Raw genomic sequence first — 14,934 nt, forward strand, 5'->3', positions numbered from 1 at the left:
AAAGACACGACACCTGAGGGAAATACGCTCAGGACCCCTAAGAACATTTGGAAACCTTGATTATGTTTGAGTTTTGAGGATGTTTTCCTGTCTGTAAACATGTCCTTAATATGGATAGCTGACATTGAACAATTTATTAGTTGTGATTATAATTACTTATCATATTACTTGTACTGGATGCAGCTGAAGCGAAAATCAACAAATACCACCTACTGTCAGTGAATCCCCCAGGGCAGCAATGACTTTGATATCTGCCGCCTTCACAAACTCAACTAGAGAGGAAGATGAAAGAGAATACATTAATATACAATATGTGTATACAGTTTTAACTTTTGGATAACATTGATTTAGTGGCTGATTTGGATTTGACCTTGACTGACCTGAGGAGGGGACAGAGGGAGAAGGGCTCATGTCCGGACACTGGAACACAGGATGTTTGAAACTCACCGGTCGAGTTTTCTCTGGGAACTCCTGAGAGAGACAACTCATCAATGTCAGATCTAAACCTTTGAATCCATCTTTCTTTTCAGAAATGCATCTTACAAAATGTCAGGAACACAGCCTTGAGATGGAAGTTGATTATCCTGCTTTTTTAGGCCCCGTCCACACGGAGACGAAACGGGTGTTATCCGCTATAGTTCTTTATCGTATGGACGGTTCGTCCACACGAGGCCGTAACGGAACAGCGGAAACGGAGCCCTCAAACGATAACGCATCCCAAAGTGGGAAGGTCTGGTAACGTAACGCTTGCGGCACTGTGTGTACGCCCTAAACGATCATAGCCCCGCCTCTCCCCACCTCTCTTGCTCACCCCCGCGTCATTGCTGATGTGTTTCGCCAACAACAATGGCGGATCATAGGGTTGCGTTCGTGCGGTGGCACCGCGGAGAATAACCAGAAGGGCAACCAGGCAACCATGGCAACCATGCTCGGAGGGTCTTATTTGCTGCTTTTGGTGTATTTTGTGGCGGAAGTACAGCGCCACTTACAGGCCCGGCATATGTACTACAGCGTCTCCAGCGGGTCGAGCGGTCTTGTGTGGACGGACACGTTTCTTGTGCCGTTTCCGTGTGGACGGAAGACATTTTTGATATCGACCTCGGTTCGTTTTCGTCTCCGTGTGGACGGGGTCTTAATCTTCTTTATTTCTCCTTTAAAGAGGCTCTATTATTCTACATCACTACTAACACTCTTGCTTCTATTGGCTAGCGCTCCAACACATTGTATAGGCTAAGGGGCAGATCCCTTTAAGTGGTTGACCAATCACAGCAGAGCCAGCCTGCTAACAGTGATCAGAGCAGACTGGGTTCTGGTTTCAGACAATGGGTGAAAACATTTGAACATTAAAGCATGTAAACATGTCACAGTGGAGGCAAAAAACACAAATATGAACCTGAAAATGAGCAGAATATGGACCCTTTGACTTGTTGATACCTTATGAAGCTACGTTTTCACAGTGTGTGCACATTCTCAACATGCCTGCTGGTCCGTGTGTACAGTCAGTTTTTATAAAATGATAACCTGCCTCTTGTGTGTGTATAAAAAGTCAACGGGTAACCACTTTTTACATTTAGCTGTTTCCATTTTGTCCAATTGTCTTTTGAAAAGCATTTTGGTCACAGTGGGTGGGTGTTCCAAAATAAAAACACAATTATAGACTGCCATGAGAAAAATAACATATACAATATACAATACTTTTGTATCATTATCCGGTGTTTGACCGTGACACATTAACATGTTCAGTGCTGAAACCTGGTGAACACAGTACCTTGTTGAGGGCCTCTTGGCTGTAGTGTCGTATCCCCTCCTCATACTCCCACCACCAGTCGTTGCCTTAAGAGATAAACATCTTTTACTAATCCAAACTTTTCAACTAGCCTAATAAGCCAGTTCTTAACACATGTTCATTGTTTAAACAATGTCATTTAAAAAAGTATTTTTTAGAAAGCATGTCAGTGTTTACTTATATAAATGTATTTACAATATTATGCACACTATAAACACTCTGTCTAATAACAGGCCCGGTTTTAGAGGCAGTTAAATGGTAAATAGGCGCACAGCCCTCCTGCTTGTTCTAGCACTTACCTTTGACACAGCAGGACGTGAGCATACATGTTGCCACGGCAATCCAAAGCCGCTCCATAGTAGTGCGTATGGACCAGTCAATGGGTTCCCCCTACACACTGCACAATGTGATGCTCAGCAGTACAGTGCTGTCACTTTGACCCCCCCACCCTCTAAAGCGGAGTGACAAGCTGGGGGTCCACTGAGAGCCAACTATCAACGTCAGCAAAACAAAACCCAACAAAAATAACAACATTTCATAGGTTTTCCATATCATAAAGTTTGTGAAGAACTTATCTTTTATAGCAAACAATAAAGAAAACATTCACATCCATTAAATATCCATATATCATTTATTAATTTCTTTATAAACTTGTATTTGTGATGGTAAAAATGCAGTCTTGTCGACAATCGTGACCGAGTGTTTCTTTTTTTAGACAAATTGAGAACTGTGTGTTCGGAATCATTTCTCATCAACGTCCCTTTTTGACTTCATGCAGACATATTGGCGGATCACCTCTCAATAACTAACAACAAGCATGTACTGTGGAGCTGAACACATGGACTAAACAGAAAGAAAACTGCATGTGGCAAAATCAGAAGTCCCTCATGTTGTTTGGATAAATACTGTACGGCCTAAACCATGGCTTCATCTCTCAGAGTCCATCTGAGCTGAAAAGTGTAGGCAGAAATCCAACTTGGACTTTTGGTGAGGGGGTGGAATATTCTCACAAGTTATGTAACCAAACACACAGAAAAACAAGTATCCACAGACAATTCAGAGTTTGAGGCGCTGCTTTCTTTAAGGCTGCTCCAATTTCTGCTAGTTAATTCTTAATAAACTAAAAAGAAGGCGGAAATGGGTTGAGAGAAATAACTGATATGACGACAACTAGAATGAAAATAAAGCCTGTCGATGAAATAAAATAGTAAAAAAAACTGTTCTCTGCTTCATTTCACTGTGTAGATCATTTTCATTTGTTTTTTTTATCCTTTTAAATATTTAAAAAGCCTATGTTCTACGATTTCACTCCCCAAAAAGACTCATTCATTTTGATCTGCATCTGGGATGAGGATTAAGCAGCTTCTCCTTCTTTGTATCTGCCATTTTGTATTGAAACACACTTCAATCTGTGTGCTCAGTATTAAATCATCTATCCTGCACAGATATCCTATCCATTCAAGTACACTGCTTTAGAGGTTACTCGCTCTCATTCTAATGACATCACATGGCTTTAAAACATTTGAGCACATTATGTTAAATTCATTTTCCTTTCTTCTTATTGCAGGTGTGAACAGGTAATGACCCGACATATCAACAAAACAAATAACGCATTATTGCGATGCAAATTGGTTCACTCTGATAAAGAGTGGCTAAAATGAAAGTCAAAATGTTCAGACGACACATGCAAAAACGTTCTTTACCAACTAGCAAATAAAAATGATCTGAATTTACATTTTCCTGCCTGATATTTTTTTTCTAAATTAGGATTGAGGCAGTACCGCTGAGTGTGATTTCCTCCACAAAAAAAAAAAAAATGGGAAAGTGAGAAGAAACTAACGCACATTTTTAGATTCCAACTATTTTGATTAGTCCAAACGTCCTTTGATCTGGCAACCAAAGAGCTGTTTGTCATGGTGAGAGCACAGGTGCTTCTTCTGGCAGTGTCCTGAGTCACAGACTAGCAAGTCCCAAGTCTGTGTTATCCTCCCCCAGCACTCTGTTCTGTCCAGAAACACCCCCGCTGTCTCTCTTCAGCACAGGACCAGCTCATTTTAAAAGGAGAGAGGGAGATGTGGGACTGCAGAGCTCAGCAGTCACTATCTGTCAGCTGTGGAGCGAAGAGTGGCGCTGAGGCTAGCAGGTATTCAGCTAGTGAGCGCCATCTGCTCCACGGAGAGTCTCTCACTGCCCTCGCTCCGGCTGGCCTCCTCTCACTGCTGCTCCTCCTCCTCCTCCTGGGCCGGGCCCTGGGCGTCCCCCTGGTCCGGGCCCTGGGCGTCCCCCTGGTCCTGGGGCTCGGCCTGGGGTTGCGATGGCTCTTGAGGGGGTCTGGGAGGAGGCGGGGGCGCAGGGGCGGGAGCAGGGGGACGAGGGGGAACTATGATTTGGTGCTGGCGCTGCCTGTAGGCGATGACCGTGCCCAACAGCAGGGCGATGACCGTCATGAGGTAGAGGTCCCACTCTGGGCCCAGCAGCTGGTCCAGGTCCACCTCAGTGATCAGCTCCTTTAACTGACAGGGGGACAGGGAGGACAAAGACATTACATTTCCCTCTAATGAAGTGGCTTTTAACTTGGTTGCATTAACATTAAGAGTTTCTTTTTAAAAGCCAAATTGTCCCAGCTCCAGTGCGAGTACTCACATTAAGATCACTCACATTAAGATCCTGCAGGTACTGCAGAGTGTAAACCAGGCCCAGCTTGCACAGAGCCATGAACACCGGGACCTGAGCATCAGGACTGGCTTCAGCCGCCATGTCGTAGAAACGCTTGGCTAAATGGATGTCCTGCAAAACAACAAGAAACAATTCTCAATCATAAATCAGTCCGGTGTCCAACTGTACTCTGCAATGAGATGCATTTTTCATTTTCTTTCTAGTATATTTGACAGCATACAGAGATGTTTTTGGAACTTTTCTATTATGGAAAATTGAAATTGTATGGTCAAAGAAAAAAAATTGACCAATCAATAACACACATTTCCTCAAAAGCTGCACCAAAAGAAAAGGACCTTCTTGTTGTAAAATGCTAAATAACTTCAGCATTGACAACATAATGTGTGTGTTGGTGTGTGTGCATGTATGTGTCTCGCTGGGATGTTGTGGTGTGTTCTGCTGTATGGACATTTGACTGGAAAAATCAGATTTCTGAGACAGACCAGACATGAACAATAATGTGATGAGTGATTATGAGTCAACCATTGAAAACCATCTGATGTGAAGCTCTGTTCCCACCTGTTTGATGCCCAGCCCCTTCTCATGCATGTACCCCAGGTTAAACATGGCCTGGGCGCTGTGCTGCTGCTCTGAGGCCAGCCTGTAGTGGATGACCGCCGTCTCATAGTCCACGTCCGTCCCGTAGCCGTAGAAATGGTAGTCTCCTAGTTTTATCCTCGCCACAGTGTAACCTGGGAATGAGAATTAGGTTTTTTTAGCAGCCAGGTTCAACTACTTTTTGTAATGTTAACCAATTATACATGGATTCCCAACTTTGAGAGTGTGTATGTGTGTGAGTGTGAGTGTGAGTGTGAGTGTGTGTGAGTGTGAGTGTGTGTGAGTGTGAGTGTGAGTGTGAGTGTGTGTGTGTGTGTACTCACCTTGTGCCGCAGCTCTGGTCCAGTGGAGCAAAGCACGAGGGTAGGTCTCATTCTCAGTGAAGATCCTCACACCTTCTGTGCGTTACAATTCATAGAAATAAGAAAGGTTAGGATGTTGTTGCTTCTCCCATAGTTGTTGGCATGTCAACTGTTTTAGGGAGTTTGCATGATAAAAAACACACAATTTGCCCCAAAATTGGTTTCACTAAAGCAATGTTGCTGCTGCTGCATACCAAGAAGCTGACCAACTGTGATTGTTTAAAGAATGTTTGCTTATAGAAACGTTTTTTTTAAATGCATAACTAAACTGTTTGAGAATCAGAATTCTATATTTACTCTGGAGGAAATTGGTTTTCATAAAACATAATTAATTGTTATAATTAAATAAAAATGTTTGATGAATAAGAGGGAAAAGTAAGAATGTGCAATAAAAAATTAAATAAAGACATATATAAACAAAGGGAGTTAAAGTAAAAATGTGCACATTGTACTACAATACATAACATGTTTTTTACACTATATACAGTAGTGTATTATTAAGATATTAATGCTGAATGAACCGTTTAAAATGATTTTGCTGCTAGTGCCAATCTATTGACTTGGCGCCTTATGCACATATCATGGGATTTCAACTAAAACACAATTCCTTTCCTTCCTGCCATGATACCAATGTCCTGCTCTCTCTTACTCTGGTCCAGGATGAAGGCCACGTTGCTCTGGGCGACCTCGTAGCCCTGCTCAGCCAGCAGCAGGTACTGCACCAGCGCGGCGTCCGGCTCTCCCTCCTTAAAGCTGCCGTAGGCCGACATGAGACGCTCCGACCAGCGACCGCGCTCACACACGTTCTTGAAGAGCTGCAACAGAGATACACACACATGGTATGACACAACAAACATCTGGGTCTAAGCAACAGCGGAGTCACATCCAACAGAGAGTATATATAATTATAATCACCTCCACAGCTGTGTGGCAGGAGCGCATCACTCCGGTACCGGTGGCGTGCATTTGGGCCAGGTTGTAGAAGGCCAGGATGTGACCCGCCTGGGAGGCCAGGTTGAAGAATTTAAGCGCCTGCTTGTAGTCACGCTTCACACCAATGCCATCTGAGGAACGACAGGAAGAGGAGGATTACAAACAGTGAATCAAATGAAAGTGTATATCATGAGAAGAAATTCAAGAGAAAGAGATCGAGGGCTGCCAAATAGAAACTGGTTATTCGATCTTCAGATGCAGTTCAATATTTACAGCAAGCAGACGCTATGAAGAGGCCGTGACACATTGTGTACCACAAACACAAGTATACACACACTAAGTAAGCACTCACTGTAATACATGGTGCCCAGCTGCAGCTGTCCGTCCACCCAGCCCTGCTCTGCTGCCTTCTGGAAGTACTTCAGGGCCAGCTCATAGTTCTGAAAACACACATCACACACACTTTCAAACATCTCTGATTTGAGCAAGAGGGAGTAGCTTCCAGGTGAGCAACACAGAGTAAAGGCTTAGAATCAAAAGTGTATAATAAACGTAGACATGATTTAGAAAAGGATTGTATTGTGTAAAGTTGCTTACCACCGGTACACCTCTTCCATATAGGTAGGCCATGCCTAAGCCACTCTGTCCCACTGGATTACCCTGGTTAATTCAAAAGGAATGCATCCAAGATATTAATGATAGTGAATCACAACTGAATAACATATCAGCTAAGAGTTCAAAGGAACAGAAACCCGTTTTCTCTTGAATAATAACTGTCATTATAACGCTCATACAAACACTAAAGGGTACATTTATGATGGTGTATTGAGGCCATTAAAAGGTAAAGACATAATAATAATAATTCAGAGCTTAGATCTTGTAAATTCAAGATTAAAATCTTAAAGTTACGAGTAAAGAACTTGGACATTAACTGAGATTCATTGATACATTTATGAGAAAAAACGGAGAATTTTAAGTGAAAGAATATTCTCTGAAATTATGTTTACACATTCATAAGAATAAAACTAGGAAATAAGTTTGTATTTTTTAAAGAAACCGCATTGCTTTCCATGCAAAGTAGTATCAGCCTAATAACAACCCACCATTGTTTCAAGTGTCTTACATTTGAGATTTTATACTTTCAGTTTTTCTTTCTGCAACATTAATCTCTCAATTTTTGTTTATTTCTTCAGTTTTGGTTTCCCTACAATGGTGGTGTAAATGACCCAGTTCAGATGAACATAGCAGCGTGTGTGTACAGCTTTGTGCTCACCAGGTCAGAGGCCTTCTTAAAGTACTGCAGGGCTGTCTCGTTGTTCTGATGGAGATACTCGCTGCCTTCAGAGTACATCTGAAAAGGACACAAGGAGGGACAGATTAAATACAAATGCACTGCACCGCCCTCTAATAAACAGAAATGCCAAATCATCTCAGCAATATTTATTTTGGATTGAATATCTTGGGCTGCATCTCTCTGCTCTCCGACTCGCTCTTATTCAGAATTGGAGACTTATTTATAATGTTTGCAAAGTCAGAAGTGAAACAGATTGGTAGAGAGACGATTTTGGACAAGCTGAAGTTTTTGTTGTTATGGTAAAGAAACAATGTCCAGCTTGCTTGTCAGTGTAAAAGAAAACAACTGTAACTAAGCTGTCATTACAAACTCGTAAATCAACCCATCACCCCTCCCACAGGCTGATAGACACAGATCTCACCCACCTTGCCGAGGAAAGCCATAGCGTGTGTATTCCCTGCATTTGCAGCCTGTGTGAAGTAGTCGTACGCCCTCTGTTGGAGAGGAGGCATCAGAAATATATATGAAACGCTGGAAAAACTAAAACAATAAAATAAAAATGTGTTAAAAATGGTTTTATGTACCTGATGATTCTGTTCTACTCCGCGTCCTCCATGCAGGTGTAGCTGACCTAACCCCACCTATCAGGGGACACAAAGAACTTGGTTAACTTGTGAGTGAAACACGATTAGTTACATAGATGTGAAAATCCCATTTCAGATTGACCATTAACATTCACACAATGACGCCTGGTTTTTTCCAATTAAATATATGTAATATGGGTTTCAAATGCAGGTCAAATATGTATATTCTGACCAAATATTAACTTTCTTCATGACCAATATCAACTGTTGCCCAGCTTCCTTACCGTGAGATGAATTCAAAAACTGTAAAAATGGTCAGAAGACACTGAGACCAGGTCAAAGTTAGAATTTAAATATACAAAATACAAGGCTACACAATGAGGCTCCGCATTGCACATAGTTATATTTCTTTATCCGAAGTTCTAGAAATAGCTTCAGATGTATTTATCTTTTCTTCTCAACAACTAACCCTGATACGACCACTACATTTGATTCAGATCCCTGCATTGCATTGAACAAACACTCAATGATGATACGATAGTTTACCTGAGCCTGCACGTCTCCTTTCTCAGCTAGAAACTGATAGTACTGGATCAGGTCCTCCTCCAACATCCCGCTGGTGGACCCCGGGTTCTCCACCTCATCCAGCAGCCGGATCCTCTGCACCGCCGAGCCCCCCGTCAGAGACACGTCACTGGCCACTGGAGGCGGGGAGGGGGAGAAGATGAGGCAGGTGGAATAGAAAGAGTGATGAGCCCAGGAAGAGACGTCACGCCTGAATATCTTATTATATAATTGGATTAGATGCTCACCTTGATTTGCCACCAGCCTGTAGTGTGTTAGTGCTGACTCACAGCTCTGGGGAACACCCACACCTCCCCAGTATCTGTATCCCTAAGGACAAAATAAAAGGAATGTCATTTTACCATACTTAGGAAATAACGACAATGAGTCCTTGCTCCACTTACAAAAGAAACTCACCAGGATCATATGGGCTACCAAGTTTCCACCCAGAGCGCCGAAAGTGTAGTAAACCAGGGCCTGGCACACAGAGAATGTAGGAAATATGTGAATAATGGTTAGAAATTGAGCAATTTTATTACATTATTTTACAGTTTTGTCCAAAGTAGACATAAAATCAGTTATACAGATTCTAAAGTACCTTAGCCTGACTGGAATTAACTCCAAGTCCAGCTGCGTACAGAAAGCCAAGAGCCTGTGGAAAGGTAAACAGAGCACCATGTTACACAGCTGACTCTGAGGGCATTTGATAAGATGTCAGGTCAAAATGGGTTGCAATATCTTTTCCAAAGTGACACCTTAACATGTTTATATGAGATCTTTACCGTCTGGGCTTTAGGCGAGCCTTCTACGGCGAGCTTCTCAAACATTTCCCTGGCCATGGTGACGTTTTGGCTCATGTAGTCTCCAAACAACATGGCGTACGCCACCTTCTCCATGGCTTTCTGGTGGCCTTTATCCGCTATCTTCAGCAGCTTCTCGTACAATCTGAAAGAGCGGATGTAGAAGCAGAGGTGGTGTGAGTAAAGGCAGATTGACACAGGCATAATACAAATCTTGTGTACATTAACAGGACCATGATGAGATCTTAAGCAAACAAGGATGTGCCGGGCTAAGTCTCGTGCTAATGAAGCACACATAAAACAGGTATGGCCTAAACTACTCCTATAGTGTTGTTTTAACTTGAATTATTTCATAACACCATTTATTATACACATATCCAAATGTGTGTACAGAAATATAGACGATATGAAAACAGAATATTCAAAAGCTTGACAAAAGAAATAGAAACTCACTCTTTCTTCTGGGTCCTCCTGGTGGTGGAGTTGAGCATGCGCAGCACCGTCAGGTACTGCTCGTCCGTCTCCTCCACCTGCAGTCGCTGCTGCGCCTCCTCCTCCGCTGAGGGAACACAAGAGAAGCCAATGAAGAATGCAGATTACAAATAAATACGTTTTCAAATCTTTGGTAGTGAAGAGGGCAATAGTAATTCACAAAATGAAACCATAATGCACTCAAAGGGAGGTGTTGAGCTTCTTAAAGGCTTTTCATTTGATGAGGAAATAAAGATTAGTAAACAGTTCTAACTATTTATTTTCAATGGGACTTCAAAATACCGGCTATCATTTGGGATATAGCAGCTAAGGTATTAGGTTAACTTACTCTCACAGAATCCCCACTTCTTCTCATAGTCATAGTGGTACTTGGTGGCGCACCACAGCCGTCCATCCCCCCGTCCGTCAGTGGTACAGTCCGAGTACTCCTTGTCCATGAAGCGGAAGGGGAAGATGCAGGGCTCTCCATGGGCTGTACCACCATTCACCACAGGAACTGTATGAACAAAATATAAAATGACATCAAAGAAAAAGACAAAATAACTGGATGTTTTATGAAAACATATGTAAACATTTATTAAAAATATAACCCTGTGGGGTACATTTGAAATATTAAAAATGATTGTTTTAGCCAGGATTGCATGCCACATCTCAAATATTGTTGGTGGCCTAGGAATCTCTGTACTGTATAAAACATTAACAAATAATTCAAGGTAACTGCTTTTTTGGGCATATAAAGACCATTACCAAGAGGTGGGTAGCTGGGTATAACTTTAACAAGCTTTCTTTTCTCAACATAAAAATATTGTTATAATAAACCACCCATTTCTCTGGATAAAGGCTTTGGATTGCAGGGTTTGCCCTTCCCTCCTGCCCCATCTGGCATATACAAATGTGTATGGCAGATATGCATGGTTTGTGCGACAGACACTAGAAGTGTGAGAGGATTTAGACTGTAAAACAAGAATGAAACAAGAGGGAAATCCCCCAATGCAAATTGTCCTGTGTTTTTAGAAACATACTATAATAATAATAATAATCAAGATACTCAAATAGACTATGCTGTGATATCCAATAAAATGCTCTGTATACACCTTTTCTCCCCCTCCTCCTGTGTGTCTGTTTGTTTTATTTAGTTTGAAATAGTTTGTATTGAGTGCAAATAAAACTCATAATTGTAAAAAGACACAAATAATATGTTAACATGTCTGCTGTGCTTATTTTAATTCCTTGAAACAATAATTAGAGATGAATAGATTCAAATGAATCAAACAAAGTCTGTTAATTCTAATAACTGCTTGTAAATGCCCATCTTACAAGCTCATTAGTTTATGTGTGTGAGATGCTAGCAGGAAGCTGACAAACAATCCCCAGGTCAAATGATGTAACTGTCTGCAAGAGGAGCCACAGGTGCGAGGCGCTGTTAATTTCTCAGGGGGTTTAACCGTGTATCCAATCTGCCTCTGCCCTGAAACCACAAACACACGCCTCAGCTCAGAGTCAGCAAAAGTGAAAACAGGTCAACATTCACAAAACTCAACAACTCTTCATCCGTAAAAACAGATTCTTATTACAACTATGGGAAGCCTTAAAGGATAGACAACAAAAAACCTGCTTTAAAAGCATCATAATAATAATAAATGTATTTTAGTATGTATCCTGTCCTTTCTACCTGCAACTGCATGCAGCCGCAGTTTCTGTTGAAAGGTCTCAAAGCTGCTCCACTATTCCATCTGTTCCTTGCTTTAATTGGACAGGCAAAAACCACTCTACTCAAAAGTCAGTGAGCTAACAGTGACAGAAGAAATGCCAGCTCATGTCTCACACAGACATTTCAAAAGCCAAGAAAAACATACCATCGCCAGGAACAAGAGCATGTGTTTGGTAGTTAAAATACAGAGGTTCAAATTCAGTTCATAACATTCAGAGTAGCACGTTTAAAAAACAAAACAACTTATTGTCATTATATTGACCTATTGCAATATGAAACACGATTTTGGGGCTATTAAATGTTTTGTATCATTATCATCAATGACATTTATAAAAGATATATTAAATGATTATGGTCTGTAGAATAGTTTATATTTAGCCTTTAACAAATATTGTACTTCCTGCAATCTGAATATTGCACTTTTATTTTGATCAAATATCCATTAGTTGTGCAGCCCTACAACTAATTGCACTCAACATTAAGCCATGTTTAAGCATTCTGCGTACTTGGTTGAACTGAGTGCAAAGCTAGCTAACTAACTAAACCTCTGTTGCTGCACCTAATGAAGCATTTAGAGTTTATCGTTTAAGATACATTTTCAGTCCTTACTCTCTTTGGGTTTCTCCTCAACAGGAGGAGGCTGCTCAGGCAGGTCCTCCTTCTCCTCTCCCTCCAGTCCTTCCTCAGGTGACGGTTTCTCCTCTTCTGGCTGCGAGACTTCATGACGAGAGATCACAGAGGCACCGCCCACAACATCCCCTGCCAGGCGGACGTCTTCCTCTTCAGCGTCTGGGTCATGGTAAGACTGGAGAGATGACCGAGATGTTATTGCAAAGGAAACCGGAAATGCAGGTTGTGTACAGGTTCTGATACTGCAGTCATGGCTGGTTGTGTTACAGAACAATTGATGTACAGGTAATTTGCAAACTTAACATTTACTGAAAGTTATTTCTGGTAAACTTGAGCCAGTTAAATATGTATTGTATCGGCTTAAGTTGATATACTTGATGGCCACTCCTTCGACATATTACAGGTAATATTTGCTTGCAACTGTAGAAGTTAATCTGTACACACACATATTCATATGTTGTAATTGTATACAAAGTTAGCCCTATTTTCCTCGTCCTTTAATATACCAGGATATGCATGTAGCTATGATGGTTTTTTACACTAAAAGTATCCCAAGGTCATCAGCTCTTATTACGGCCTCAAGTGTTTCTCCTTTACATTGTTAACATTTATTTTAGTTGCGCAATTGCCAGGTCATATTGACCTAACCCTAACAAATGAGAAACAGATCACTGGATTTCAAAGCTGCTTAACAGAAGCACACTCCAACAACATACACATGTACCTGTGTTTTGTTTTGTACTGTGTCAATTGGTAATTATGTGATGTAAGAATATATTGTGTCTTATCTCCAAATGTTTCGACGAGTTCGAGACACAGGTATATTTAAATGCAATTGTACCAAAGTGTGATTAGTAGAAGTATTCTGGAAATGTTCTCAAGCATTTAGTTAACACCTAAGTTAAGTATATTTAAAATACATATTTAGGTAGTAGTTCGGATAGTCTTGAATCAATCCATTGCTGTAGTGTAAACATCTCTCAGTATCAACATAACCTTTGCAATTATATCAACAGTTGTTTGCATCACATGCAACATAAATATATTCATTGATCCCCAGGGTTTGATATGAGGATCATTATCAAATAGCTCATGACATACCTTTAGCTCTGGCCCGTCGTTCCCCTGTTGCTCTTCATCTGAAAGGTATTAATAAGGGAGAGTAAACACAGTGTAAACTTGAGATGGATGAATCTGTTAGCTAAAAATAAACAGCAGCTTGAAACAGTTGAAGAAACGTAGACACTTCTGTCTGCGCACATATTAAACAGTTGAATGTCACACTTACCAGCTGTTATTCCTTTGACGAAGACTATCAGCAGAATGGTGAACAAATAAAAGGTTCTTGCCGTCTTAAAATACCTTTTATAGCCCATTGTTGTTGATGTTGACAAGCTAACGCTCTGCTAGCTGTAGCTGCTGCTACTTCTATCGCCAAACATTCAGTTACAGTTGGGTCACACTATAATATTCAGCTTAAATAAACTCTCCGACGCTCAACAAAACGGAACCGTGTTGTCTTGATATAAAACCTGGTTGACTTTAGCTCCTGTGGCTGTCAAACAAGCTAACAGATTTCAATTCAACCTGCGCTAGCAGAGTAGTAACTGACGTTTAACGTTAGCTAGCTAACACGCTAGTGTTACATAGCCACACGAAAGACCAACCAAACAGCGCAATATATGAATGAGACGCAACTCCTTAGTGTAATAAATGGTTGCCTACTACCTCTCGGTACTCTCAATCATCCAAGTTTTACAGCGACATGCAAGGCTTTTGATTTATATTAACCAGATACTACTTAGCTACCCATGTTAAGCTCCTACTACTGATCGACACTTCCTATTCCCTCATTTGGACCAATCACAGTGCGTTCCGTTTGACAGTAGCCAATGAGCGGGCACCTAAGCTGTATCAGCGAATCAGGTGCGTACACAATTTTGTTTCCAGTTGATGGGTTTGTCCGGTTTGTACGATTTGTCCACGACACCAATACAGGTTAAGAAGATAATCATAAGAGGGGGTTGCAGTGCATACACAGTGAATCCGAAATGTAAAGCATGTGTATTATTTTGTTGCAGAAAAGCCATTTTGAAAAAGGACCTGAATTGTTTATTTCCAAGTGTCATATTTGGCTTGTGTGTTTTTTCGAGTTGACAAAATGAGACAAGTACCGTAACAAGTGGGTTAGCAATCGTAAACAAACTGAGATATGGTAAAATGGAATCTCTAAACTAATTGTGATATATTTATCACAATTAGTTTAGAGAGATATGTAAAATATTACATTTAAGCTGTAGGATTGCTCTCTTCAAACCACCGTATGAGTAGGCTCATGCCTATGTTTATCCACCTCAAGAAACATCAGAAACCTAGAAATCTTACTAACAAAGAAATACCCCTGAAGAATGTTTTTTCACGAGCATACTACTGTTAACTCGGTTTAATTATTACTGTTTGATAAATTGCTAGACTACAAGTATATCCGTTGGTTTCATGGATAGA

The 14,934-nt window shown here is 41.1% G+C and overlaps 1 protein-coding gene across 2 annotated transcripts; it reads right to left on the reverse strand.

The window, feature by feature from the left end:
* Positions 1-2,398: 2,398 nt before the first annotated feature.
* On the reverse strand, positions 2,399-14,267 carry sel1l (SEL1L adaptor subunit of ERAD E3 ubiquitin ligase). Of its 2 annotated transcripts, none has more exons than XM_034150469.1 (21): positions 13,718-14,267; positions 13,531-13,568; positions 12,409-12,604; positions 10,417-10,584; positions 10,050-10,155; positions 9,579-9,741; positions 9,395-9,448; positions 9,214-9,273; positions 9,045-9,126; positions 8,779-8,933; positions 8,233-8,289; positions 8,074-8,142; positions 7,628-7,705; positions 6,952-7,014; positions 6,707-6,794; positions 6,337-6,485; positions 6,071-6,236; positions 5,383-5,457; positions 5,021-5,193; positions 4,430-4,573; positions 2,399-4,299 (listed from the first exon to the last, which is right to left on the reverse strand). In XM_034150469.1, exons 1-21 carry the CDS (start codon positions 13,803-13,805, stop codon positions 4,000-4,002), a joined length of 2,472 nt encoding a protein of 823 aa, XP_034006360.1. In that variant the 5' UTR covers positions 13,806-14,267; the 3' UTR covers positions 2,399-3,999. The 2 variants fall into 2 exon arrangements, with proteins under 2 accessions (XP_034006360.1, XP_034006361.1); XM_034150470.1 differs by having other exon boundaries at positions 4,000-4,299; positions 4,445-4,573.
* Positions 14,268-14,934: the final 667 nt, after the last annotated feature.

This window comes from Trematomus bernacchii, unplaced genomic scaffold (assembly GCF_902827165.1).
Source record: "Trematomus bernacchii unplaced genomic scaffold, fTreBer1.1, whole genome shotgun sequence".
Lineage (NCBI taxonomy): Eukaryota > Metazoa > Chordata > Actinopteri > Perciformes > Nototheniidae > Trematomus > Trematomus bernacchii.

Bases quoted from the DNA above. Each gene is read 5' to 3' on its own strand.
- sel1l (XM_034150469.1), bottom strand. From the start codon at position 13,805: ATGGGCTATAAAAGGTATTTTAAGACGGCAAGAACCTTTTATTTGTTC. The intron at 12,605-13,530 runs GTATGTCATGAG...TCATCTCTCCAG, and splicing joins ACGACGGGCCAGAGCTAAAG to TCTTACCATGACCCAGACGC. The intron at 7,706-8,073 runs GTGGGTGAGATC...TGTCCTTTTCAG, and splicing joins CTATGGCTTTCCTCGGCAAG to ATGTACTCTGAAGGCAGCGA.